Genomic DNA, 25,381 nt, shown 5'->3' with positions numbered 1-25,381 from the left:
CTGGGGCCTGAAAATGGGTCAGAGGAAATATATTAACTGACCTAATTCCCCAGTGAGAATGAATTGTTCATCCCACTTATTTGTTCAATAAATAAGCCATTTTGTTATAAACTAGAGTCAAATCATTCTCTCACAGTGTCTGGAAAGGACACAGATTTTTGGAGTCAGACTGAATCTAAGCTTTGCAAGAGCCAAGATGTAATGGCATGATCTTAAATTACTTGATCTCTGTGAGCCTCAGTTTCTTTATCTGTAAAATGGGTATATTACCACCTGTGTTATGGAGAGGTTGTCAGAACTTAAGAATATAATGATGTAAATGCTTGGCCCTGTGTGTGGCTCCTAGTAAGTGTCAATACATGCTGATTCTCTTCCCCTTAAATCTCTTCCGTTCCCTGTTCCCTTCCCACTCCTGCATTGGCCTGAGAAAATAAGTATACCAAGGAACTTTCTAGGTCAGATCTAAAATGGGCTATTTTGTAGAATTTGTGCCAAAAGTTCTAGGTTACTTTCAGGGGATAATAAAAAGGAAGACATGGTCTCTGTCCTCAGAGAGTTCATAGTCTGGTGGCTAAGACAATCAGGTAAGACAAAGATTCCAGACCTGTATGATAGGTGTCATGATAGAAGAGGCTCATAGAATATGGGGTCAAGGAAGTGTTCCTGGAGGAGGTGTCTGCCTCCCCTTCTAGAAGTAAGTATAACGGCTTTTGGAGAGTAGGGTAGTGGTGGAAGAAAAAAGAACTTCTGCTTGCTAGGTCAGCTCCCAGGCTCTGCTCTGTTATGCAAAATCAAAGTAAGGTGAACAGACTTGAAGCTGGTGGATAATACTGTAAGCAACTGAGTCGAGTTGGAAGGAGTAGTTTTGGGGAGGAGCTACCATCTCGGTAGAAAATGTTAAGTGGGGGAGAGAGGATTTTAAAGACATTGAGCTGTGTATTAAAATGTGCTTCTGTCCAACGTTTAAGACTCTGTGGTCTCGGGCTTCCCTGGTGGCGCAGTGGTTGAGAGTCCGCCTGCCGATGCAGGGGACACGGGTTCGTGCCCCGATCCCAGAAGATCCCACATGCCGCGGAGCGGCTGGGCCCGCGAGCCATGGCCGCGGAGCCTGTGTGTCCGGAGCCTGTGCTCCGCAACGGGAGAGGCCACAGCAGTGAGAGGCCCGCGTACAGCAAAAAAAAAAAAAAAAAAAAAAAAAAAGACTCTGTGGTCTCAGTGCAGGGAGCCCAGGTTCTATCCCTGGTCAGGGAACTAGATCCCACATGCCACAACTAAGACCAGGCACAGCCAAATAAATTACTTACTTACTTACTTAATTAATTAATTAAAAAAAAGAAATCTGGGAGTCCTCTTGGAGTTTTCTAACTCCCTGACTTGACACATCCAGCCAATCACCAAGTCCTATCTGCCTCCTAAAAGTTCTCAAATGTATCCTCTTCCTTCCAGTCCCACTGATATTACCTTGTTTTGCATGAGTTTCATCTCACTCCTGGATTACTGCGGTAACCTCCTTGATAGGTCCCTGCTTCCAGTCTTGACCACTCCAATAATGCTCCACGTTTCCACCGGAGGAAAATTCCTAGTTCTGATCGTAGCACTCTCTGTTTAGAGCACTTTAAGGCTTTCTTCCTGCCCACAGGATAAAACTCAATCTCTTTCAATATGGTTTATGGAGTCTTTCATTATCTGGCACCTATTTACCTCTTCAGTTTCATCTTTCACCATTCCCTTGACTCTATCGTTTAGCATATTGATCCATTTTTTAATTTCCCCAACTCCACAATTTCTTCCTCATTTCCAGACTTTTGCACTATGGTTTCCTGTGTCTAGAACACTATTCATCTGTTAAAAGATAATTTTCAGGGGCTTCCCTGGTGGCGCAATGGTTGGGAGTCCACCTGCCGATGCGGGGGACACATGCAGCGAAGCGGCTGGGCCCGTGAGACATGGCCGCTGGGCTTGCGCGTCCAGAGCCTGTGCTCCGCAACTGGAGAGGCCACAACAGTGAGAGGCCCACGAACCGCAAAAAAACCCCAAAAAAACAAAAGATAATTTTCAGAAAAGGGTAAAATTATGACTCTCACACTGTTAAAGGAAAAATTATTCTGACACTTGTTAAAATGGTAAGAAAGACTTTTATTCAGGACTATTGCAATAGGTGCCAAGGCTATCCCAATCAGAGAGAGATTGGGTTCAACTCTGAATACAGTAAGGACAGCTGGATAGTTATAGCCAATGAGCAGAATGAGTCAGTAGATGGAAAATTACATCAAGAGTAGGGAGACTCTTGCTCAACCAACTTAGAATTCTTGCTAAAGGCAGGCCAGGATGATCAGAAATTAAGGATGAGGGGATTCTTGCTAAACTGACTTAGCAAGATTCTTGCTAAAAATGGCTATAGGCCCAAGGATGAGGTCTATTAGAAAAGAGGGCTCAGGGGAGCCCGTCTAAAATTTGGTCAAGGAGAGAGTTTTTGTCAATACATGTATAAAAATGAACACCTGTTAAAGATTTTATTTAACTCATAAGGAAACCAGCAGATGTTATAACTCGTTAAAAAAAAATCTGAAGAACAGACACATTTACAGATCAGAAATACAGAAATATGAAAATGGAGGCAAAATTGTTTTGTTTTGTTTTTCCCACAATGCGGGGGGGAGGGGAGTAGGGGGTTAACTGAACCTCTCTCAGACAGGACAGAATTTGTATGTGGATCAGTTAACCCACACAGAATTGTAAAATAGCTCCATGGAGACTGAATCTTACAAAACAGAAGGACATGCTATAGACAAGTCCTTCAGGTTTCCCATTAGCCATCACTTCTTCTGGGAAACCTTTCCCAAACTTCAACTTGTGAATGAGGTGCAACTTTTAGGCTATCATATTTATCACACTATATTGTGTACAACTACCCTGACCCCCTTCACCCCCACCCCGACCCCACACAAAAGAACATGAGCTTTTTGAGGCAGACACTGCGAGTTATTTAAGTTTCCTCAGTGTGATGATCTGCTTCTAAGGAGCACAATATGCTAAGGGGGTAGTAGAAGCCACAAGATAAAACATATTGCATATTAATGAAGCGTCCATCTTACTCTAACATCTGGGGCAACACATTTTTACATTAAAGCGGACGCTGCCCTTCCCTCCACACTCAACGTTTCCTTGTTTTATTAAGCGTTTCTATTCCAAGGCCTGCGGAATACCTTGGGGATACAAAAATGCGCCAGAGCAGTCTGCAACGATGTACCCTGAGCAAGAAATAATTTTGATAAGTGGCACTAGGTTAAAGGGGGCGCCGCTGACACACTGGGAAAGGGGCTCAGGTCAACTTGGGGCGATAGCGAGGTCTTCCGATGCACCGGCCTCTCAGTACGTCTTGGCTCCGAGAAAGGTCCCGGTTTGACTTGATGTTTTCACAAGTCTGAGGGGTGAGGGGTGAGGGGTGGAATCCCGTTGGAAGTCGGTCCGATGGGGATGAGCCCCCGCGCCTTCTCCCGAGGAATCGAGCCCCGAGAAGCCTGCGCAGTAGCTTCACCCGGACCCCCCAGGCCGCGCGGTGCTCAGACCCTGCGCTTCGCGGGCCGGGGCGGCTCCACCCGAGGCCCCACCCCGTGACGCGAGGCCCCGCCCCCGCAGCTCCCGCTTCCAAGATGGCGGCAGAGGTTTCTGTCCGGCTGTCGGGGAGGTGGTGACGACTGGCTGCAGAAGGTCAGGTGTGTGGTCTGGGGCTGGTGGGGTGAGAGGCACGGGAGAAAGGTTCGGGAAATTGGGAAGGTGAGAAGTTTTGGGTAAAGGCTGGAGACAGCCTTGAGCAGGGAAGGGGGACGTAAGTGCAAGTATGGACAGAGGCCGGTGGGCTCACATTGCAAGGTAGAGCAAACACAGGAGGAGACTGGGGTGGGATGACGGTGCTCCGAAACAACTGGGCTGTAACCCCCTGCAGAGCGCTGACCACGCCCTCTAGGTGAGCTAGCCCAGGTACCTCTGACAGGTTCTGCCCAGCCCTCCCTCTCCCTATCTCATTTCACCAATAACCCCTGATCCCCACCTCCGATAGGACTGGGGAAAGGTAGAAAAAGGTAGGGGATGCTACCCCCAACCTATTCCCCGCCGCGCTCCGAGGTTGTTTGCATGCAGCTCCCAGGTGGTCACGCTCCCTGCACCTGCGGAGCTAGCTCCCAGAAACGTGAAGAACGGAAAGGAACCAGTTTCTTCCGCCTCCCTGGGTTCTCTTGAGGCCACCCCACAGTCCTGTTAAGACTGCCTCACCCCCTGGCGAAAGTAAAATCTCCGATAGCTTCCCTGTCCCCACTCTCCAAACAGGTTGGTCCTGCTGGGGTGGAGGATGGTTAAATATAGAGTGAATCTGACACACTAGAGGGTTATGGGGGAGAGGCCAGGGACCTAGCATCTGCTGCTTCACCCCTCTTCTCTCCAACCACTTTCCCTCCCTTCCCCAGCTGGGAAACCAGTTTCACCCTGATCCTCGTCTCTGCCCCTCTGTGGGTGGCTGGCTATCCTTGACCACTTCTGTTTCAGCTGGTCCTAAGATTGCTGTTGGAGTGCTGGATGGAGCCTTTCTCTGTCCTCTGTGACATTTCCAATTTTATATAATGCCTCACATCTCTGCTCCCCCGGGGCCCCGTGGAGTCCCCATGATCCTGAAGAAGGCAGCTTGAACCTAGGTGAGTCTATCTCTACCCCCTCTAAAATTGGAAGGGAGGTTGTCCAGAGAATGCTCTGAAATGGCCTTGGGACATGAATGATGTAAGCATTCTTGGGGACTGATAGTAGGTGATAGCAGTGGTTTGAGGGAGGGGTGGAGGAGAGTGAAACTTGGGCTGGAAGTGACAGGTGGTAGGTCTGCTAGTGGTAGCATTCTATTTCTTTCCATACATCTGTGTGCTCCCTTCTGTGACTTTGTTCTTTTCCTCTTTACCCCTGGCACCACCTTCATCCCTGCCCAATGACCTCTTTTTGCTGGCTTGCTCTCTTCCTGCCTGCCCCAGCACTCTCCTCTCTCCCTCTCCAGACTACACCCCAGGATGCTGCGGAGGCTGCTGGAGCGACCCTGCACTTTGGCCCTGCTTGTGGGCTCCCAGCTGGCTGTCATGATGTACCTGTCGCTGGGGGGCTTCCGAAGCCTCAGCGCTCTATTTGGCCGAGAGCAGGAGCCAACATTTGACTACTCTCATCCCCATGATGTCTACAGTAACCTCAGTCACCTGCCTGGGGCCCCTGTTGCCCCAGGGGGCCCCCCAGCTCCTCAAGGTCTGCCCTACTGTCCAGAACGATCTCCTCTCTTAGGTGAGTGGAGAAGGAAGGCGGAAGTGAAGGCAAGGCCAAGGTGTGGGGACAGGGAGGCTTGAACAGGCATAGGATGGCAGGAGTGGGTCTTAGAACAGGAGGGTCACGTAACTGGAAGGGAGGCTGAGGTTGAGATAGAATGGACTCTAAATTTGGAGTTTCGACTGGGCTCTTGGGTTGAACCACGGCCCATTTATGGGCTCTTCTTGCCTTGGGCTAGGACTTGCTTCTTTTCTAGATCACTCCTAGTTTAGTGAGTTAGTTGGAAGTCCGTCTGTTCTCTCCATCCCCTAACTGTAAGCTTCTAACCTTGTGAGGCAGGGGGTAGTTATGGAACCCTAATAAGAAGGTAGGCTAGGTAAGGAGCCTTCACCTTCCAGACTTTGCAAAGCTGTCCCAGTGATGGGGAACTCAAGGTTTTGTGAGATTTTTGAGCAAGCCCTTGGGGGAGCTGAGCCCCAGAATCAGACTGCCAGGGACAGTTCTTCTTGCCCTTCTAATCCCTGACCTTGCCATTCCCTCCCAACAGTGGGTCCCGTGTCCGTGTCCTTTAGCCCAGTGCCATCACTGGTAGAGATTGTGGAGAGAAATCCCCGGGTGGAACCGGGGGGCCGGTACCGCCCTGCAGGGTGTGAGCCCCGGTCCCGAACAGCCATTATTGTGCCCCATCGTGCCCGGGAGCACCACCTGCGCCTGCTGCTCTACCATCTGCACCCATTCCTGCAACGCCAGCAGCTTGCTTATGGCATCTATGTCATCCACCAGGTACCCCCAATTCCCATACTCTTCTGATTTTCTTTCTTATAAGGAAGCCTCAAACAAATTCCACTCCACTCTCATATAATGGATCCCTGAAATAATTTTAAGAGGGTCAGACAGAAAAAAAAAAAAAAAAAAAAAAAGAGGGTCAGACTGTTGAATGTGAGAAAGCAGGGGGCTTCCCTGGTGGGGCAGAGGTTAAGAATCCGCCGGCCAATGCAGGGGACACAGGTTTGAGCCCTGTCTGGGAAGATCCCACATGCCACAGAGCAGCTAAGCCCGTGCACCACAACTACTGAGCCTGCACTCTAGAGCCCACGAGCCACAACTACTGAGCCCGTGCGCCTAGAGCCCGTGCTCCGCAACAAGAGAAGCCACCGTGACAAAGAGTAGCCCCCACTCCCCGCAACTAGAGAAAGCCTGCCTGCAGCAACAAAGACCCAATGTAGCCCCCCACAAAAAAACAATATATATACACACACACACACACACACACACACACACACACACATATATGAAAAGAAAGCAGCAGCTGGCACTGCTCTGCCAACGTGTTAGTCCCTTACTTCTCCTTAAGGATATTCCCACTGTCCTATAATCTTCCATGATTTTTCCATTCTTGAATTTGGAAGTGGATAGATTTGGGCTAAAATTCTGGGTTCTGCCACTTGTTCCATATGTCACCTTGAGCAAGATACCCAACCTGCTAAAATGAGGCAAAGAGTGATAACTAATATACCACCTGTTCCACATGGTTTGTTTGTTGTCGGGATTAAATGCTAAATAGCAGCATGTAAGTGTCAGGCACATACTGATGCTCAGAAATTTTTTTGTTGAATGAAAAAACAAAGAAGTTGTCTTTCTCTTCATTCTCCTTGTCCCATATCCCGCTTTGATTTCCCTCTTTTCACTTTTATGCTTCTTTTCCATGCTACCTATAGACCTAGTTTGGTCCTCCGCCATTATCTTCCAGGCTGGAAATGGAACATTTAACAGGGCAAAGTTGCTGAATGTTGGGGTGCGGGAGGCCCTGCGTGATGAAGAATGGGACTGCTTGTTCTTGCATGATGTGGACCTCTTGCCAGAGAACGACCACAATCTGTATGTGTGTGACCCCCGAGGACCCCGGCATGTTGCTGTTGCCATGAACAAGTTTGGATACAGGTAGAGGGCACGAGAGGGTACTGGAAGCAGGAATTCCACCACCCAGTGGAAGAAGGAGGGATGGCCCCCCAGAAGACTTGTGGAATCCAAGGGTGTTTCTCTCCCCAGCCTCCCGTACCCCCAGTACTTTGGAGGGGTCTCGGCGCTCACTCCTGACCAGTATCTGAAGATGAATGGCTTCCCCAATGAATACTGGGGCTGGGGTGGTGAGGATGATGACATTGCTACCAGGTCAGACTTCCTGCCTCCACCTCCCTCCCTAACCCCAGCCTAGATCACTGTCCTCTGAGACCACCCCTAGCCATAGCCCTTTACCACTAACTTTTAGCTCCCTGGTGCTGCACTGTGCCCATTCCTCTCCCTTAGTCTTTTCGGTCTACCCAGGTCAGGCTTTGCATGCTGCTCCCCATTCTTTTATCCTTCAGTCTCTTAGATCTGGTTAGTTACATTCCTGGGAGAGAAGATAAGATCAGTAGGCTATAGTATCACGGGATTCCAGGGCTGGAAAGGGGCCTACAGACAGTTTAGTCCTGCCTCTGCTAGGGTTGCATCCAAACCATACTTCCTTTCAGGGCTGGGAGAGGAGAGGCTCAGCTCCACATAGCCCAGAACCACTTTTTTTTTTTTTTAGAGTCTGTGCCATTGGCATGATGCCAACTTATTTTTAGCGTGTGAAACATTTTGACCTTCAGCCTCAGCTGACCCAATTTTCTATCTGTCATTTGACTATTTGGGCTTGATATACTGGACCCATTGCTTCTCCTCCCGCTTTGTCCTCTGATATGACATCTCTATGAATTCTTTTATTCCGTATGTGTGTAAAGCACCCAGCAATTTCTAAATGTATGTATTCTTTTCAGTACCTTCCCAGGCTATCTTCACTTCTTGCTTCTGTGTGTCAGAGTGGGAGTTTGTTTCTTTCCAGGTCCTGATTACTTGGTTCCACTCTTTTCTTAATGTGGGTGAAGGGGCGGGTAGGGGATGTGGCGGAGCTGAGGCAGCTCAGCTACTCATCTAAATAAGAATTGCTGAGCTTGGGTCTGTGACTCCCAGTCTTGCCCTCCCTTTTGGAGAAAATGGCTCCTCTCCCGGTCCTTTCCAGACTGCAGGGGCAGCTCCTGGGAGCCACTTAGGAAACAAAGGTGGGAGGTGCAAATCTACCTCTGCCAATTGTTTAAAGCCCCCAGGGTGCCTGGCAGTAGGCCCTGAGGATCTGGATACATCCAGGCTTTTACATTCTCTTCAGCCATTTCCTTCTTTCTGTTTGACTTTCTCTCCCCTTCCAGTACTTGGCACTTTTTTTGCCTAGTTAGTAATAGCTGTTCTTTGTGTAAAGAAACGTGCAATTCCGTCCTTGCTAGCCTTAGCTCTTCTTGCTCACCTGTCAGCAGCTTTCTTCTGCTCTGGATCCTCCAAGTTGCCCTCGCTTTTTCCATAGGGTACGCCTGGCTGGGATGAAGATCTCTCGGCCCCCCACATCTGTGGGACACTATAAGATGGTGAAGCACCGAGGAGATAAGGGCAACGAGGAAAATCCCCACAGGTAGGATGAGAGGGCTGCCCGGGAATTATTACTGGATCCTCAGGATTCTGCACCCTAGCCAGGCAGCTCCTGAAGTTTCCTAGATTCCTGGCTGTTCCTTTCCAGGTCTTAGTCTCCAATCTCTAATCCTCAGATTTGACCTCCTGGTCCGAACCCGGAATTCCTGGACTCAAGATGGGATGAACTCACTGACATACCGATTGCTGGCTCGAGAGCTGGGCCCTCTATATACCAACATCACAGCAGACATTGGAACTGACCCTCGGGGTCCTCAGACTCCCTCTGGTCCCCGTTACCCACCTGGTTCCTCCCAGGCCTTCCGTCAGGAGATGCTGCAGCGCCGGCCCCCAGCCAGGCCCGACCCTCTGCCTGCTGCCAACCACACAGCTCCCCATGGTTCACACTGACTCCTCCTTAATCATGAAACTGAATCAGAAGAGTTGTGTTCTCCCCACCCTCAGCTCCTCACTGCTCTTAGAGGGGATGTGGGGGAAATGAACTCTACTGCCATGCTGGGGGCAGGGGCCTCTCCTCACTGCTGGACTGGAGCTGGGCTCCTCTAGCCCTGGGGGTCCCTCTTTCTAGGGTCACCAGCCAGGGCTTATGACTGTGAATCCTCGATGTCATGATTTTCTGTGATGACTCCTAGGAGTCCCCTGCCCATGGGGTAAGAGCAGGGCTGGACCCCAAATCCCTTCCTCTTCCATGGAGAGAAGAGTGTTCTGACTTCTCCCGGGACCTCTGTGAATATTTATTCTATTTATGGTTCCCAGGAAGTGTGTTTGAAGGAAGCCCCTCCCAGGGTACTTTCTGCCAGTGCTGGAGTAGCTCCCTCTTCTGGACCTTGCTCAGGGGGCTGGGATTTTGATATATTTTCTAATAAAGGACTTTGTCTTGCCTCTGCTCCTGCTTTCTGTATCCTAAGCACCCTTTACCTACCTTTGCTCACCCACCCCACCCACGCCCACAGGAGACAGAACAGCCAGACCAAGCCAAGCTCCAGCAACTTTTATTTTCATGGGTGAGAGAATCTCTGTCAGCAGGGGCAGGAAGAAGTGGGGTTTGAAGATCAACTGTTAGGTTCTGTGCCCAGGACACGGGCTGCTGCCTGGCGCCCACTCTCTATACAATCATTGACAGCAACCCCCTCATATGAGGCTCCGGCCAGAGTCAAAGGCAGCTTCTGAGCAGCCAGGAATTGGGAAGCTGACTCTGGGAGGAAAAGATGGAAAGGAATGTTACAGCTGGGGGTCTATTTTCATAGCTCTTCTCAGCCCAGCTGCTTTCCCAACTTACCCAATTTTTGCCAGTGGCCTAAAGTATACTGGGGGATACAGTTCTGGGGAGAGAAGAGGGGATACAGGGAAAGATTACTACCGATGTCCCAGGCCTGGGTAGACAATGACAAATGTACTAGTCCCTGCCTCCAGTGGGTAGCTGAGGAGTGTTTACCTTGTGTAGATGGACCAAGCAGTGACTTGGTGGCTCCTTCAGTCCTAACTGAGTGGCAGCTGCTTTCTCTGCCTCCTTTTGGAACAGCTCCTGAGATAAGACACTGCCCCTGGCTTCTAATGTCCGTAACCAGGAACCTCCCAACATCACCTAAGGAGGGAATACGGCACTGACCAGCCTGGCCTTACTACACTGGGGCACAGAGGAGCTCTTGGGAAACTCCCACTAAGCAAAGCTGCCTTCTCTCACAGTCACTCTGAGGCCAGGGGGGCTCCCATCCTGCTCAGGGAAAGCGACTGAGTCATACACGATTCCCAGGATGCCTGGGTCTTCTGAGGATGGCACCAAATGTCCAAATCCCTGGAGAAAAGGAAGAGACTGGGTCAGGAGGGAAGAGTTCCAGTTGAGCCCACGTCTCCCCTTCTTCTGTGTCACACCTGGACAGGCAGACGAGCTCCTCGGTACTGTAGATTCACCACAGCCACAGACACAGCAGTGATGGTACTCAGAGCACGAGCCAGCGGTGCAGCCTCAGCAGGGAGCAGCTTGCTGAGCACTGGAGGAGAGCAGGCAGAGGCCTGCCTCAGGAGGCATTCACACTACAATTTTACCAACCCTCCTTGGGATTAGACTCCCACAGGGTTGACCAGTTCAGGGGCATGGCATGGTCCTGTTGGCCCAGAAAGAAGCTACGTTGCCTCAACCTGGTTGGAGAAGGGGAGGGTGACCACCACATTACCTGAAGCTGGAATGGCACTAACAATGTGGTCAGCCTCCAGGTTGCTGTCCCCTAGAGACACCTGAGAGGAAGAAAACATTTAAAAGACACAGAGATCATGGGAATTTTGCCTTAGTTTCCCAGGCAGGAGAGAGACTGGGTGCTGAGTCAGGATGAAGAGACTAAGTAGTCAGCACAAAAATCATCCCCCCATTACTCCAGGAAGTGGGCCAGACAAAAGCCAGTGGGCTACTCTGAAATGTTTAGTGGAGCTCAGTGGTTCTTTCCCCTAGCTGGGAGCCACTTATATATATTCTATCCACAGGTTTGGATCAAACAGGTCTTGGAGGAAGGTCCAGAAATAAGGCCTAGGAATGTGGAGTAGCCCATATTTAAATAGTTTCTAGGACAGGAGAACAAGGAGAAACTCCAGTCCTGCCGGCTAAAGCATTTAGACAAAGTTGGAAACTCTAACAGGTTCATTACACTCCAGGGGACTCTCCTACCTTCCAGCACCCTTCTGCTTCGAGGCTGAGCCCACAGACTGGCTGGCCTCTGAGAACACTGACACCCCTACTAGTCAGGTGGGTGTTAAGGGCCTGAGGCAATGTCTCCAGCCCTCCACGGAGTGACCACTGGCTCCAGCGCTCAGCCCGAGCCTGGCGAATAAGGGCTGAGTCTGGCTGTGGGCCCCGCCCTGCAGAGGAGGAAGTAGAGAAAAATCATTAAAATAGCACCCCTTGCTTCCAGTCCCTCACTCTGGCAGTCCTTAATATCTTCAACCCTCGAACCAACTCCCCCCTCACCTGCCCCCAGCAGCAGCCCCAGTAATATGGAACGATGGGTTTGCTCAGCTTGGAAGAGACTGGGAAAGCAGGACCTGATGCTGAGCTCACGGCTGTTGCCTGCAAACACTCCACGGCAAAGACTGTCCATGGCTAGAGACGCCACCTTAAGGGTGAGACTGGGATTGAGAGGCCAAGGAATAAGCTGCACTAATTTCCACTGTCCCTGCTTGGCAGAGAATAGGGGTGGGGTGGGGTTTGGTTGGAAAGCAGTCCCACTATTACAGAAGGATGGAAAGGAAATGAAGGCATTCACCCCCAACACTGAGTTTGGGGGGCTACTGGGTATGAAGAGAAGAGGGCATTTTCAGATGGTACAGAAGAGGCCCTAGTGGTAGGTTCGAGTATGGGGATCTGCAGCTGGTTTAGGAGGGGAGGGATTTGGGGGCTTCTGGGCGGTGTTACCTCAGGACCAAGGCGGCGCTGGGCGAAACTGTGCACAGTCTCATCGGGGTCTTTGCCCCGGGGCGTAGTCAACTCCTTCAGCCCAGCCCAAAACAGAGGTTTGGAGAAGGGAGGGGAAGGGCGGAGTAGCCCCCTGCGTGGAGGAAGGCACAGTGAAGAGGGAGCTCTGATTTAACCCCCCAGCTCCAGGGGGTCATTTCCATTCATTTGGCCCCATTTGCTGGGAGGGCTGACAAACTGGAAGATGAGGAAATGGAAGGGATATGAGGATGGAAGCAGAGGAGAAGGATGGCAGTAAGGAGGTGAGAGCATTACCTGATGCCAGAGGGCAGGGCGTGCAGGGCGCCACCTACATACAGGAACCTGTTCTGGGCAGCTGCATGGTCTCCCCGGACAGGCAACACTTCTGAGTCCAAGCCAAGCTCGGAAACCTGCTCCACACGTCCTCAGAAAGAGCATAAACTAAGGAAAGGACTGACCACCAAATCTACTTGCTCCCCTTCACTCTATTCTCTAGTGAAGGTCCCTCCACAACCTCTCCTAGGCATTCCACAAGCCGCTCACCATGAGCAGGGTCCGGGCTCCCAGGACTCCCGCTGGCCGAATTCCTCGAGGTCCAAGTTCAAAGATAGCACCATCTGGCCCTCGTACCGAGCGGATCCAGCCTCCCAGGCGCTCGCTGCCCTCCACCAATACCACCTGGGGACAAGAGGGAGCCACTGCAGCCTATAGCCGCGGCCGCAGCCGCGGCGGCGTAAAGGGTCAGGAGGGGAATGGGGCGGTTCATTCCCTCTTGCTGAAAATGGGAGAGGAGTATTAAAGGAGGCTCTCTCTGGCACGGAGGCGGGGGCCACTCACCTTGGGGGGACAAGGTGCCCGGCTCAGGTGGTAACTAGCGGCCAAGCCGCTGATCCCTCCGCCCAGCACGACCACGGTCCGGCCCATGGTGAAGCCTGCGGGTGTGGAGGCGATAGGGACAGGCTGACCAGAAGCACCCTGCTCTCCAGAAGACCTGCGGGTTCCGCGTTCCACCCCCGGCCATTCGCTGCTTTAGGAGAAACTAAGGCAGAGCCCGCGGATGGGTTGGTGGAACTGTGAGGTCCCCGCCCAGGGCCTAGGACTCACCCACGAGAGGAACGAGAAAAATTACGGTAAAGGAGGAGACAGAGGTCTCAACACATCACGCCGCCGGCGTCCCAGGGGCGGGGGCTGGGAGGTGGATAAGGGCCACACCCACGCTATCTGCTAGCGCAGGGCTCTGGGCTCCGGCCTGCCGCCGGTCTTCCGAAGCGCTTTTCCTCCCGCCCGCCCCCACTAGGCCTAGAGTTTCAGTCCGCTGCCTCCACCGCCTCCCCTCCCCTCCCCCCAGTTTTTCGGTCTCTCCGACTCTCCGTCCACTCTATTCTCGCGGCACACTCCTGACCTTACCTTCCTGCTCCTGGATTGGTGGGTCCTGGAAGGCCCCGATCACACTCACCAATGAAACACTGAACAGGCAGCGGCTCCTCCTCCCGCAAAGGCGGGGGGCTGGCCCCTGTAGAAGGTTGCTCTCTGGAGCTGGAGGTTAGTTAACTGGTTCGATGCCAGTTTGGAGAGAGCAGCCATATCCATCACTGACTTCGCCTCAAGGCTGGAGCGGCGAGAGCTGCGTGCTGGTTAGCATTCCCCAGCTCGAGCTCCCAGGCCCAGCTAGGCTGAGAACCCTGGAGGGAGGGCCTCATGAGCTTTGGTTGTAGGGAGAGTAGATAGGGACACTGGAGGCTGGTCCGTGGGGAGGTGGCTCCATAAACAGCTCCTTGATGTTAGCAACAGCCTGGACCTACGGGAGTTAGGGCGGCCCGGCAACGTACCGTGTTTATCAACAGGGGTCCTTGGGCACCTCGCTCTCGAGGGGGCAGCCCCCTACGCCGGCAGAACCCGTCTACCCAGTGCCTGCGCTCTAGCTCCAGGCTTCCTTACAGCTTCACGAGTCTCAAACTCGCCTTCCCTTTTCCTCCCAATGTAAACCTTCACTGCGTGGTCAAACCTTGGCATTAACGTGTCCTGGTCCGGCACCTCTATCCCCACTCCCACCCCCACGGCTTTGAGCGCGCCCCCATCTGTTCAGAGAGGGAACTGAGTCCCAGGAAGACTCCAATTCGGCCTAGTTCTGTATCTCCACCCCCCTTAAGCACAAATACAAATAAGGACATCATTCTTTCTTAATAAATTTATTCACAAAAAAAAGTGAGACTGTAGAGGGTCTGGGGGCTGTACACGGGCAGGGGCCTGGGGAGCTCTGTACATGGGGCTGGGAGACAAGGGAGCCTCCAGGTAGAAGGGTATTTTTTAATAAAAAAAATAATGGGAGGTACAACCACCCCCTCCCCCCTCCCCGATTAAAAAGACACAAAAATAGACGTCTCTGAGGTAAATGGGGAGCCTGGGGGCTTGAGGGTGTTGAAAGGGTTTCACAGGTGCCAGGGCTTAAAGGGGATGTCACAGGCACCGGGGTGGCTCCTGCATCAGTTGGTAGAACAGCACGTAGCCCTCACTGGATGCCACCTGGTTTTCACTGACAGGGGAGACACTAGGAAGAAGGGAGATGGGGAAGGAGGTGTGATCATTCCTGCATATTCCTCCCTCCCCACATGATCAACCTCACAACATCCCGGTAGTGATCAGGAAAGACGCCCCCATACCCACACACACACCCACCCACCGCCCGCCTTTTACCAGGCACTGTGCTCTCCTGGGGCTTCGTATTAGGGAAAGGTGTCAGGGCTGCAGCGGGAATGGGGCAGGAGTTGAATAGGAGGCTATTCTCACCGAGAGTCATTGTAGACATGCCAACCAGTCTGGCACCGGCACAGGGCTGTGTAGTGGCCATAGTGGACACTGCCCGAGTGGTTGCAAAGGGCATACAGCTGATATACGGGGCTTCCTTCGGGGTTAGAGATGACCAAATTCTATAGTCAGAGCTGTGCCCCACTCCCACTCTCTCCCTCCCCTTCATGGGAGCTCCTCAGGACCTTCCCTACAAGACTCACCGGCTTTATCACTGGCAAAGTCCCCTAGGCTCAGTCGCTGCAGCGGGAAGTCTACACCTACTGAACTTTTCTTGATGGAGCCTCGGGAGGCGGAAAATCGATTAAGATCTAAGCTCTGGTTAAGGAGAATTTGGGAGGCAGAGGGCCTCTGAGGGGGGGCTGAGGAATTGAATGTTGTCCACTCCCCTCCCTGAACACACATGGGGAGCTTGGTAGGGAAAGGTGGAGTGGCAGGCTTTTCCTAAGGAAAACTGAATTCCCAAATGTCCAACCTCTGCAAACATGGGGAATGAGGAAAAAGAATGAATAGGAGAAGTAAGAATTTGAAGATTAGGATACGGAGCACGAGGATTCGGGGGAATCTTTGTACTGTCAACTTTTTGGTACTTCGTGTTTTCTGCCGACATTGGTCACACACCTGAGTAAATGTCAAATAATATTATAAGGTTAACATGCTCCTCACCTCAGTTGGCTTTTCTGACACCCTGACTCACATACCAATTTACTATGCTCCCTATTACTTCTGGATCCTCTGGGCCACTGCCCTTTGCCCTGGGAATCCCAGGACATATCTGAAACTCCTACACAAACCCAGACATATAAGTGTTATTCTTCATACTAAGGCATCATGCAACCCCTTTTACCCATATGGAGCCCCCCCCAGGTCTCCCACCCTTACTATATCCCTTGTGAACCCACACATACTGGGGCATTCTCCGATTCTAGCTCTTCTTCCTTGGTGAAAAGGCTGAAACAATCCCGCAGAGACACCTTGCCCCCGGCAAATCCTTTCTGGGGGGAAAGGAGAGTGAAGGGTCAGCATGTTCTGAATTTCCTTTTTCAACCCTTCTCAATTAATCCAAGCTTCATTTCTGCTCCAGAGACCCACAGGGTTCCCTCCCACACTGGGGGTGGGTAGGGTTGGGTCACAGAACCCATGTCCCATCCACCCCTGGAATCTTCTGGAATCCCACCTTGGGGATGGGCAGGGACAGGTCACAAAAAACCTCGAAGGTCGTGGAGCGATACCCACAGGCCTGGCACTTGAGACAACTTTTCAACTGGCCCACAAACAGGTCTAGATAGAAGCAAAGGGGCAGGAGAAACAGTCATTGTGGGATGCCTGAGATGCTTCCTTGGATTCCCATCTCTTCCCACCTGTTTGCCTGACCCTTCCTTTCCCACCACCGACACTCCTCACAAACCCCTTACAACTTCACATTTTCGTCATCCAGTCTTGTTCCCACACCCCTGGACAGGATCGATTTTTTTCTGCCGAGCCCGCATCCCCCACACACTAACTCTCCCCATCACTTTGTCTCGTTCCATACCCACAATCTTGCTGTCCTCTCGCTCCAGGTAACGCTTCCACATTAGGTTGGCTCGGTCGTCATCGCTAGGACAGATCAAGGGAAGTGGGGAGCACCCATGAGACAGCAGGAACACCGGGCACCCCCAACACCACTGAAATGATCCACAGAGCCCTGTACCCCACCCATACCCCAGCTCCTTCTCTAAATTTCAAGAAAGAGACAAAGGAGTAATGCTTCAGAGGACTTTCCAGGGAAATCCAAGGTGAGAGGAAACGAAAGGAATGTCGACGAGGGAAGAACATGCCCTCTTCCTCCACCTGGCTTCAGACCCCTTAGGTACCTTGTAAATTAATTATCCCCTCCTCCGTCAATATGGTGACAGTCATAGCACTATCTTCTGCCTCCATCTGTGCCCCTCAGCCTCCCTCCTCCTGCCTTCTTCCTACTTCTGCACTGCTGCTCCAACCATTTTCTGAGCTAAGTATTTCCTTGGACCCTACATCCTCAATCTTGACTAGCTTACTTCTGTGAAGGATGACTGCTGCTGATAAACTACTGCGGAGAAGAAGGAGGGGAGCAACCTTACCTTAACTCAGGTTCTTCTAGCAGAGCCCCTCCACGGCGAGGTTGGGAGGGAGCTGGACTATTGGCCAGGACTGGCGGAGCCCGGCGGTCTCGTCGGTTGATTTCGAGGTGTAGCCGCTCCATGAGGAGCTTCAGAAACTCTTGGGCATCCTGCTGGCTGCAGTCAGACAAAGAACATGGACAACTGACCCCTGCCTAGTCCACAGTCACTAACCTCTGCCCAGACATCTGTCCCCAGTTCCTGGATGAAGAGCGTCTCAAGGCTCAGAATAATGCTGCTTGGCCCTACCCCCAGACAAGGCCAGAGAGAAATCCCATACCCTCCAGCTCTCCCACCTGTATCCAGAGAAGGAGGGAACATATTTCTGGAAGACAGCTCGGAATCGAGTAGGATTCACAGCTTCACAGGAGTCAGGGTGCCACAGGGCACCAATCACATCTGCAAAGGCTATTAGGGTGGGAGTGGGGAAGGGAAACAATGGTTAATGACTAGAAGAGGGAAGCAAGAGGAGGCTTAGAAGGTGGAAAACAACCTCTAGGAAGTCAGGCACTGGGAAAACAGATACAACTGCCAGCTTTCAGGGTTGGGGCCACTGGCACTGGCAGATGGACCTACAAGGGTTTGGGGAAAAGAGGACTTGAAAGAAGGGAGCAGGAGTTGTCGCCCCACCTTCAGTGAGCTCTTGGGCTCGGCCGCCTCCAGGCACCTCTTGCCGGAAGTCCCTTCGCAGACAGAAGTCCCGAAGAGGCCGAGTGCTGCTCAAACACTGTAGCACAGCATTCAGGAAGCACTGGAGAGCAGTAAAGACAGTGCCATTACCTCCCCAGACGAGTGCCTAGGAAGCCTTAGGAGAACTTCAGTGCTGTCCTTCCCCACGTTTCCCTCCCCATGCCTGGCCCCAACACCAGTTCACTTTCCTGTTAGGAAAGACAGGAGAATGGCTCTCACCGTGTTCCCCAGGTTTCGGAGGCCAACATGACCAGAGCCCAGAAGCAGTGTGTGATGAGCCTGGAAGGTCAGAGTACAGTCAGCACATTCCCATATATCCCAGCTGGCACTTTAACCTTTCGACAGCATGCTGCCCACTGCCTTCCCCACCCCATCCTTCACCCCCAAACTCTACACTTTTTCCGTCACTGGGTATTAGGGTCTCCCTACCTCAATGGCCGTGAGCAGTAAGCCTATCGCAGCTGAGTGTACCACGGACTCAGCCATGGCTGTCCCACCTATTCCCCACTTACTCCTCTGCCCGGCTAGCCGGCGATGCAGCTCCTGGGGCAACTCCCCAAGCACTGGCATGGTTGCCCAGCTGCTCCCCACCCCCACCTTGCTACCCCCAAGGCCCCTTCCTGCGCCCGTGGCCCCTTCCTGCACCCTCTCCTGATGGCTCCAACTACCATCAGCCTAGCTCACTTAGGTTGGGAAATGGGCAACCACACGAGCTCAGATGTTCTGAGCCCGCCCCTCTTCAGCTCCAGAGATTAATTAGGCCTAGGCAGCATCCTAGGAGACAAGGTACAGCAAGGGAAGGTAAGGGCCTGGGGACCCAAAGAATTCCAAATGGTTTATTCCTTGGGGACTGAAATGGCGCACCATTCTGGGGAGTCACAGACAACCCTGGAAAGGGTCTATGAGGCTTAAGGGTACTTAAATAAGGCAGAGCAGAGTCCAAACTACTGAAATGAAGGGGGTGAAAAAGGAACTTGGCAAAAAGGGGAAAGGAAAGCCATATGATGGCAAGAAAGCTGGAGGCATGGAGGAACATGGGCATGGAAGGCATGTGCTGGCAAGTCCTCACCATCTTGTTATCGGAGTAGAAAGGTTCAGAGGGCCGGGCAGATATCACGTGGAAGGAGCCATGGGAAGTAGGGGGCTCTGTCCGTATGCTGAGCAAGGTGGGTGGCCCAGGAAAGCCCCCAAGGCGTCGGAGAGAGGTGCTACGTCTCAAAGTGGGTGGCTCAGGCCGGAGAGCCAAGCGGCTCAGTGCAGCCCCTAGCTCTCCAGTGCCGCGGTGCCCTCCCAAGGCAATTCCCATTGGACGCAAGTCCCCACTGCTCACAGACTTGGAACGGGCTAGGTTGGTCCTTGATGGGAGAGGCAGAGCCACAGTTGGGGGTGGTGAGCCAGGCAGGGGAACTCCATGATCTGCCCGAATTGGGCCTCTGGGACGAGGGCCTGAGGTCCGTCCCCGTCCCAGCTCCAGTTTCTTGAGCCGTTCCTCAGGGGGACCTGGCCTAGGAGGCAGAGGTCGTAACACAGGGTTCGGCCCAGGGGCTGGGTTTCGGCGCTCCTTGCTCCGGGCCCTGGGAGCAAATGGTAGCTTGGATCCCACTCGGGGCTGGACATTAAGAGGTGGCTCTCGGGTCCGTCCCAGGCGGTGCTCAGAAGCCTGGGGCATTGTGGACACCACAGGCTGGACCTGGGAGGAGAAGAGACGATCAGCGTTTGAATAGAGGGAGGTGGGAACCTAGGCTGCCATACTAGCTACATGCATGGAGGGCAGGAACCATGTCCATCATATCAATCATTGTATCCCCAGTGCCTAGTATAGTGTTTGGTACAAAGTAAACACTGAGTATCCATGGAGTAAATGAATGAATGAATGATAGCAGGCAGGGCTTTGACTCTTTCTACATTCCTCACGCCCTTCCTGCAGAATACTGCTTTACTGGAGAGCCAATGATAAAGAGTTCCTATCTTGGCTGTCTTTATAATCTAGGTGCTCATGAAGGTTCCCCCATACCTGCCTAGTCAAGTGGGATGCGCTCTGGGTCACTTGGGACCTCTGGTCAAGTAGCGGTGTCGATGCAAGTATAACAGCCCCAAGGACAGCATTCCATTCTCAAACCCCTGCCCCTCCTGGCTGCAAATGAAGTACACTAAAAAGGTTACTTGCGAATCACTCCCTCCCCCACCTCTGAGCGCCAAAGTGGTATTGGGGCTCAGGGGCTGTGGCGAGGAGGGAGGACGAACTAACTCCCTGACCCCTAATCTCTGCACGTCTCCCACCACAGGAGGTTTCAACCGGGTCCGCCCCCCTCGAGGGCAGAAAGGCCGAGGCTGCTGATTGGCTACGGGGTCCAGCGGCATATTCTACACGATCCACGGATGCTGGTCCCTCCTGCCCAGTTCTCGCAGGCCTGCCGGGCCCCCAGCGTCTCTGCCTTTGGGATGGGCGATCTCTCGGGTCTGGAACAGTCTTCCCTCGGCACCCCCACGCCATAACGCCCCGGACCGTACCTGTCCCCGGGTGAGGCGGCGGGGGAGGCCAGCCGGGGCCAGGCCCCAGCTCAGGGCCACCCCCTACTACCCTCGTGCAGCGCCCCCGCGGGCCCGGCTGCAGCTTTAGCCGCAGCTAGTGCCCAGATCTCTCCCACCGCAGGGGCCGCCGCCATCTTTGTTGGTCCCGCCCGGCCACCGGCCGCCGGCTTCACTGTCTCCCACAGCGCCTGCGCACCCACACTCAGACTCCACCCACCGGCTTCCTCGGCGCTTGCGTGAACCCGCCCCCTCGGCTCCGCCGCCGACACCATGGAAACACAGCCAACTTTAGGACCGCCAGTTACCAGCTTTGGCAAGAACTGTCTTTAAACCATCGCTCCAAAGCAAGTCCCTAAAGTAGAGTCCCATCGCCCCACCCCGTGGCTCTAAAGGATATAGATCTGACAATCGTAGTATGGCCCCCCAGCTTGCAGCACAGATCCTTCCCAGGGAGCAGGGGTGCGAATGCAGGGCCTGGGTCCAGCCCACAGACCAGTGAAGTATCCACATAGGGTTGGGAAGATCCCTGGAGGGCAGGGAATACTGGCTCTGCAAAACCAGTCGTCAAACATCTTGCAGGCCAAAGCAGTAGGCTCCCTGCTAAAGGACAAAAGCAGATCTCAGCAGCAGGGAGAGCAGTCAGGATTTCCTTTCATTCCCCAGCTCCAGACCAGAGCATCCTCCATTTCCCCTTCCCTCCCGAACTAGTATAGTTGTACATGTGCCTTGGGTCTTAGCCTGCTGACCCTAAGCCTGCTCACCCTCTATTAACAGCCACCAATGAGAACCACAAGCCACAGGAGGAAGCAGCTTTTATTGATGAGTTATCTCCAGAAACCAAAAAGACTATGTACTCACTTTCAGTCACCCCCTATCCCTCCAGGACCTCACACTGCTCCACCTGGACAAGGGATATAAACTGCCTTTTGGTTTTTCAAGGCCCTAGTCTTTCTCCTTCCTGTGTAGCCCAACTTAGAAATTCAGCAGCAATACCGTTGTTTTTTTCCGCAGTGTCTGCTGCAACTATTGATATTTAGTAACAATTACGGGTGAAGGGGTGTGGGGGGGAAGTGGTTAGATGAGTAAAAAGAATGATGCACAGGAAAACAGGAACGTAGCCTATGGAAGGTCCCTCTGTCCTGCCTCAGTGGATTGATCCTTCATTGGCTGCATTTCTCTTTATGCTGAATCACTCCCTTCTGAATCAGATCGGGGATTTCCACTGCCAGCCACGGACCCAGCTGCAATACAAGGGAGACCCTGTGAGATTACTACCACCCAATCAATGCCTCTTATTCCATCAGAAGCTCCTTCCTAGAGATATTCTAGGAGAACACGCCCAAAGGAAAACACTGTTATTCCTTGTTTACTCTCAGTTACTTTTCTTATACCACTCAGGACCTAACCCCTTCTCCCCTTATATACCAAATCTCCAAACTTACCCCCAGAGCCATGAGATGAGCTAGTCCAAACTTAGGCACATTCCTGGCCCACAAAGGCTTAAAGTGATCAGTCAGGCATATTTTGCCGCCCCTATGAGATGGACAAGATGATCAGAAGGTGTTGACATGCAAGGTATACCACAAAGCACAGCAGGCTCTTGAGAGCACAGGAAGACTACTGGTGATCAGAATTGAGAACAAGGTCAGCTAAGTGCTTTGCCCAGACTTGGCAGAGGGAGACCTGGAGTCTCTCTAGGCCTGCAGACTCTGGTAAAACTCCTGCCTCAGAGAGTTCTTCCCCAAGGCCTTCTTTGACCTTTTCCCATCTCCTATTCAGTCCTACCTGTACATCTTTGCTGTTTTTCCATCCAGTTCAGGGACTGCGATTTCTGGAGCAGTAGTGGGATATGTGATAGGAATCTGGAAGAATTAGAAAGCTTTAATAAAACAGAATCAGAATAGAAAGGAACTAATTAATCAGATATACACATTTCTTGGTTGAACTGAAATGTTCTATAAACTCATCAAGCAGCAGTCACACACCAGGATTCTGGACATGGAGATGAATAACTATAACCTATGCTTGTTTCAAACCTCAGCTTTTCCCTCCCATTTAAAAAGTTATCTTGGGTCCCTCCAAGAAAGGTTAGCTTGTTAACAATCACCTAATTCCTCCTGTTCTACTAACCTCCATAATTCCCACTCCATCATACTCACGTCAAACTCGATGTCAAACTCATATTTGAGGAGGTCATGGATGTACCAGCATTTTCCAAACCACCTGTAACATAGACCAAACCTCAGTGCAATTTTCCCATTCTTCTAATACTCAGATGACATCTTCTTGGCTTAGGTGACCAGCCTGGGAGACTCGTGGGTTGGGAATTGGGGAACTCTGGAGTTGTGGGAGTGGAGACCAGAAAGGGGCAGGAAAGGCCTGACAGTGGGCTCTGGGACACCAAAATGCTCAAGCTATGTGACATCCCCACCCTCACACCTCCCAAGAGGGTCTGCCTACCGAGTCCCTTCCTTGTTGGACTCCAGTCGGAACCAATCATTGTCTGCATTCTTGTTGTTCTCCACGTACTAAAAGTAGAGAATGAGGTCTTTGAGGGGGGTGTTGAGGTCAAGGGCAGTCCCCCTTCCCTCAAAAGAAAAGTGTGTGATTACTTCCTCTCTTAAGCACCCATATGCTGATGACTTTTAAATCTTTATCTTTAATCTAGAGCTTTTCTCAAAGCTTCAACTCCATTATCCAACTGTGTATTGAAATTTCTACCTTCATTCCACAGGTACCTCAAACTTGGCAGTCCGAGTTTCCCTCTAGTCTTTCATTCTCCACTGCACCAATCTCAGTTGGCAGTATTAGCATTCAGTCACCCAGGCCAAAAACCTGGGAATCATCCTTGACCCTCCTTCTCCTTTATTCTACAAACCAATCTGCTGATTTTACCTTCTGAATATTCTTTAAATCTACCTCTCCTCTCTATCGTCACCATAACTCCCAAGTTTAGATCATCATCTTTCTTTTGCCTGGATTAATGACAGCCTCCTAACTTCAATCTTATCCCTGTCAATTCTATTTTCCTCTCTACTGCCAGTGATTGATCTAAACCCAAATCTCATTGTGTTACTCCTCCGCTTAACATGCTTTAAAGGTATCCCAATGCCTCCAAGATAAAGTGCTCAAATCTATTTGTCAAGCCTTATCTACCACTCCCTGCCACATTTTGATGCTCTAACAACTCTGATCTACTTGTGTTTCTTCATATATGTCATGGTGTTTCTAGCTTCTATGACTGCTCATGCTGTTCCTTTTGCCTTGAATGTTCTTCTCTTACCTTCATGTTTTATCAGGCCAACTTATGTTCACCCTTTAAGCCTCAGCTCAAGCATTGCCTCTTCTAGGAAACCTTCCCTGACCAGACCCAAGCTGGATTTCGGTATCTCACCTCCTGCTTCAAAACATCTTAGCAATTTCTCAGACTCCTTCTCCCCGTTTCTCCACATAATGTATTATCATGATATGTTTCTGTCCACCTCCGTAGGCTCAACTTTATTCGGCTTTGGATGCCCTTCCTAGGTACTTGGTATACAATAAATGTTTTTTTTTAGTGAATGAATACATGCATCAGGAAAGCTGCTAGCCTTTGAAACAGAGACCACCGCAAGAAAGTCAAATTTTCTTCTCCTTCCACAGAAGGGAGATTAGCTCAGAAGATGGCTCGTTCCTAACCCTGAGCTCAGCTCCTTGTCTCTCTGCAACTAATATCTACTTGAATTTTTAGCTCTAACGTGTATTCCTCCCTCAGGACAAGTGAAAGAGGGAGCGGAGAGACGCGGACCGGGACCCAGGGTTCCAGGAATTCCTGTTGACCACCTCCCCTACATCCAAGAGAGCAATCACCTGGGGCCAGAAGGACACGTCATCCTCCGGGGCGGCATATCCCCCAAATAACTGCTGCTTTCAGTCAGAAAGTCTGGCGCCACCGTGGCTCCTAACCTGAGTCTCTTAGGAGGCACCTCCTCCCCACCGCGCCTCCCTAAGTCCCCCAGCCCCGCAGTCGTCCAATATCTATGAATTCGTAAAGTTAAACTTTAAAACCGGAAACGGCTTCCACACGGAGCCTATTCTTAAGCACACCAGATTACCCGCAACACTTTTGCGACGCGGTTGGCAGTAGAAGCACAACTGACCCGGATAAGAGACTGATATTCCTCCTTGAGTCTCTGCACCCACAACTCCCGATCTCGAGGTCCGGCATTGGTCTTCAGAACCGGGATCTCAGACACGACACGCCGGGTGGCCTCATCCGCCATCTTGGACCAGGGCGCAAGAGAAACACGGAAGTGGTATTACCTGTAGTTTACATTCAGGGCGCCTCCATCTTTACTACTGGATGATGGGGAGTTGGGCTGCCTTGAAACTTCTTTGCATACGATCTTTATTTTATAGTAACGAAGAGAAATTTGTCACCTGATCACCTGCTTATGGGTGCAACGAGAAGAAAAGAATGGAAACGGATGTCTCTGTCCAGAATATAATTAAACCGCAGATGGCTCAAAGGGTGACTTCCGCTCATGCTCAGAGACGTAATCTCAGAAAACGCTTCCGGACACTGGAAGAGTTGTTACAATTTCAGGCAGTTCTAGGCGCCGTTCCGGCGCTGTCATCCTAAAATGCGCGATTCACATGTTTCGGCTTCGAATAAACTTCTTTAACTTCCTTGTAGTTCAGCTGAGATAGCGGGGGGCCAATGCAGTGATCCATTAGGAGGGTAGTAAACTCCTGAGAATTATTGGGAACTGTGGAGAATCAAAGTATATACAGGCTCAGCCCTGAACGGTTAACACAATTGAATTAGAAAATTCTTAATAAATGCCAAAGGAGTTTAGAGGTCACGGGAAGACTTGCCTTAGTGTAGCCTAGGCATTTTTGGGTCTGGAATGAACGCATCTAGGAAGAAATCATGTCTCTTATCTCTAGTGCATGGCACACAGTAGGTACCCAGTAATCCTTTTGCAAAATTTGTATCTTCCAGTTGGTTTTTAAA

General features: G+C 51.6%; 4 protein-coding genes across 9 annotated transcripts; 1 reads left to right on the top strand and 3 right to left on the bottom strand.

The window, feature by feature from the left end:
- Window positions 1–3,636: 3,636 nt before the first annotated feature.
- Window positions 3,637–9,659, top strand: B4GALT3 (beta-1,4-galactosyltransferase 3). Of its 2 annotated transcripts, none has more exons than XM_060090822.1 (8): window positions 3,637–3,716; window positions 4,543–4,688; window positions 5,036–5,310; window positions 5,840–6,075; window positions 7,043–7,233; window positions 7,342–7,464; window positions 8,672–8,776; window positions 8,910–9,659. In XM_060090822.1, exons 3-8 carry the CDS (start codon window positions 5,049–5,051, stop codon window positions 9,181–9,183), a joined length of 1,191 nt encoding a protein of 396 aa, XP_059946805.1. In that variant the 5' UTR covers window positions 3,637–3,716; window positions 4,543–4,688; window positions 5,036–5,048; the 3' UTR covers window positions 9,184–9,659. The 2 variants fall into 2 exon arrangements, with proteins under 2 accessions (XP_059946805.1, XP_059946806.1); XM_060090823.1 differs by having other exon boundaries at window positions 5,013–5,310.
- Window positions 9,660–9,768: 109 nt separating this feature from the next.
- Window positions 9,769–13,529, bottom strand: PPOX (protoporphyrinogen oxidase). 2 transcript variants are annotated; one of them, XM_060090820.1, is made up of 13 exons: window positions 13,322–13,527; window positions 13,055–13,149; window positions 12,761–12,895; window positions 12,512–12,627; window positions 12,197–12,329; window positions 11,753–11,897; window positions 11,453–11,643; window positions 10,968–11,028; window positions 10,666–10,784; window positions 10,478–10,588; window positions 10,229–10,378; window positions 10,073–10,115; window positions 9,769–9,988 (listed from the first exon to the last, which is right to left on the bottom strand). In XM_060090820.1, exons 2-13 carry the CDS (start codon window positions 13,139–13,141, stop codon window positions 9,846–9,848), a joined length of 1,434 nt encoding a protein of 477 aa, XP_059946803.1. In that variant the 5' UTR covers window positions 13,142–13,149; window positions 13,322–13,527; the 3' UTR covers window positions 9,769–9,845. The 2 variants fall into 2 exon arrangements, with proteins under 2 accessions (XP_059946803.1, XP_059946804.1); XM_060090821.1 differs by lacking the exon at window positions 12,197–12,329 and having other exon boundaries at window positions 11,753–11,910; window positions 13,322–13,529.
- Window positions 13,530–14,431: 902 nt separating this feature from the next.
- USP21 (ubiquitin specific peptidase 21) lies at window positions 14,432–21,091 on the bottom strand. Of its 3 annotated transcripts, XM_060090815.1 has the most exons (13): window positions 20,365–21,090; window positions 18,923–19,543; window positions 18,073–18,132; window positions 17,794–17,914; window positions 17,460–17,571; window positions 17,125–17,280; window positions 16,557–16,621; window positions 16,200–16,303; window positions 15,931–16,017; window positions 15,565–15,643; window positions 15,226–15,333; window positions 15,005–15,119; window positions 14,432–14,765 (listed from the first exon to the last, which is right to left on the bottom strand). In XM_060090815.1, the coding sequence occupies exons 2-13, from the start codon at window positions 19,520–19,522 to the stop codon at window positions 14,675–14,677; spliced, it is 1,698 nt and encodes a 565-aa protein (XP_059946798.1). In that variant the 5' UTR covers window positions 19,523–19,543; window positions 20,365–21,090; the 3' UTR covers window positions 14,432–14,674. The 3 variants fall into 3 exon arrangements, with proteins under 3 accessions (XP_059946798.1, XP_059946800.1, XP_059946799.1); XM_060090817.1 differs by lacking the exon at window positions 15,005–15,119 and having other exon boundaries at window positions 20,365–21,091; XM_060090816.1 differs by lacking the exon at window positions 18,073–18,132.
- Window positions 21,092–21,180: 89 nt separating this feature from the next.
- On the bottom strand, window positions 21,181–24,905 carry UFC1 (ubiquitin-fold modifier conjugating enzyme 1). Of its 2 annotated transcripts, XM_060090819.1 has the most exons (7): window positions 24,805–24,905; window positions 24,525–24,647; window positions 22,846–22,913; window positions 22,545–22,608; window positions 22,171–22,247; window positions 21,828–21,918; window positions 21,181–21,626 (listed from the first exon to the last, which is right to left on the bottom strand). In XM_060090819.1, exons 2-7 carry the CDS (start codon window positions 24,645–24,647, stop codon window positions 21,546–21,548), a joined length of 504 nt encoding a protein of 167 aa, XP_059946802.1. In that variant the 5' UTR covers window positions 24,805–24,905; the 3' UTR covers window positions 21,181–21,545. The 2 variants fall into 2 exon arrangements, with proteins under 2 accessions (XP_059946802.1, XP_059946801.1); XM_060090818.1 differs by lacking the exon at window positions 24,805–24,905 and having other exon boundaries at window positions 24,525–24,681.
- Between the last annotated feature and the right edge of the window lie 476 nt (window positions 24,906–25,381).

The sequence above is a fragment of the Mesoplodon densirostris genome, chromosome 2 (genome assembly GCF_025265405.1).
Source record: "Mesoplodon densirostris isolate mMesDen1 chromosome 2, mMesDen1 primary haplotype, whole genome shotgun sequence".
NCBI lineage: Eukaryota > Metazoa > Chordata > Mammalia > Artiodactyla > Ziphiidae > Mesoplodon > Mesoplodon densirostris.
Note: the sequence above shows the minus strand (reverse complement) of the source record. Positions and strands in the feature narration are given on the sequence as shown.

Excerpts from the sequence above, each read along its gene's own strand:
- B4GALT3 (XM_060090822.1), top strand. The coding sequence starts at position 5,049 with ATGCTGCGGAGGCTGCTGGAGCGACCCTGCACTTTGGCCCTGCTTGTG. Across the intron at positions 6,076-7,042 it reads GCATCTATGTCATCCACCAG|GCTGGAAATGGAACATTTAA; the intron begins GTACCCCCAATT and ends ATTATCTTCCAG. Across the intron at positions 8,777-8,909 it reads AACGAGGAAAATCCCCACAG|ATTTGACCTCCTGGTCCGAA; the intron begins GTAGGATGAGAG and ends TCTAATCCTCAG.
- PPOX (XM_060090820.1), bottom strand. The coding sequence starts at position 13,141 with ATGGGCCGGACCGTGGTCGTGCTGGGCGGAGGGATCAGCGGCTTGGCC. Across the intron at positions 12,628-12,760 it reads GAGCCCGGACCCTGCTCATG|GTTTCCGAGCTTGGCTTGGA; the intron begins GTGAGCGGCTTG and ends CGTGTGGAGCAG. Across the intron at positions 10,785-10,967 it reads TAGTGCCATTCCAGCTTCAG|TGCTCAGCAAGCTGCTCCCT; the intron begins GTAATGTGGTGG and ends GCTCTCCTCCAG.
- USP21 (XM_060090815.1), bottom strand. The coding sequence starts at position 19,522 with ATGCCCCAGGCTTCTGAGCACCGCCTGGGACGGACCCGAGAGCCACCT. Across the intron at positions 17,281-17,459 it reads CCCTCCTTCTCTGGATACAG|CCAGCAGGATGCCCAAGAGT; the intron begins GTGGGAGAGCTG and ends GTCTGACTGCAG. Across the intron at positions 15,644-15,930 it reads TAGAATCGGAGAATGCCCCA|GTGTGTGACCAATGTCGGCA; the intron begins GTATGTGTGGGT and ends ACATTTACTCAG.
- UFC1 (XM_060090819.1), bottom strand. The coding sequence starts at position 24,647 with ATGGCGGATGAGGCCACCCGGCGTGTCGTGTCTGAGATCCCGGTTCTG. Across the intron at positions 22,609-22,845 it reads TCCAACAAGGAAGGGACTCG|GTGGTTTGGAAAATGCTGGT; the intron begins GTAGGCAGACCC and ends TCTATGTTACAG. Across the intron at positions 21,919-22,170 it reads AAAACAGCAAAGATGTACAG|GGGCGGCAAAATATGCCTGA; the intron begins GTAGGACTGAAT and ends TCCATCTCATAG.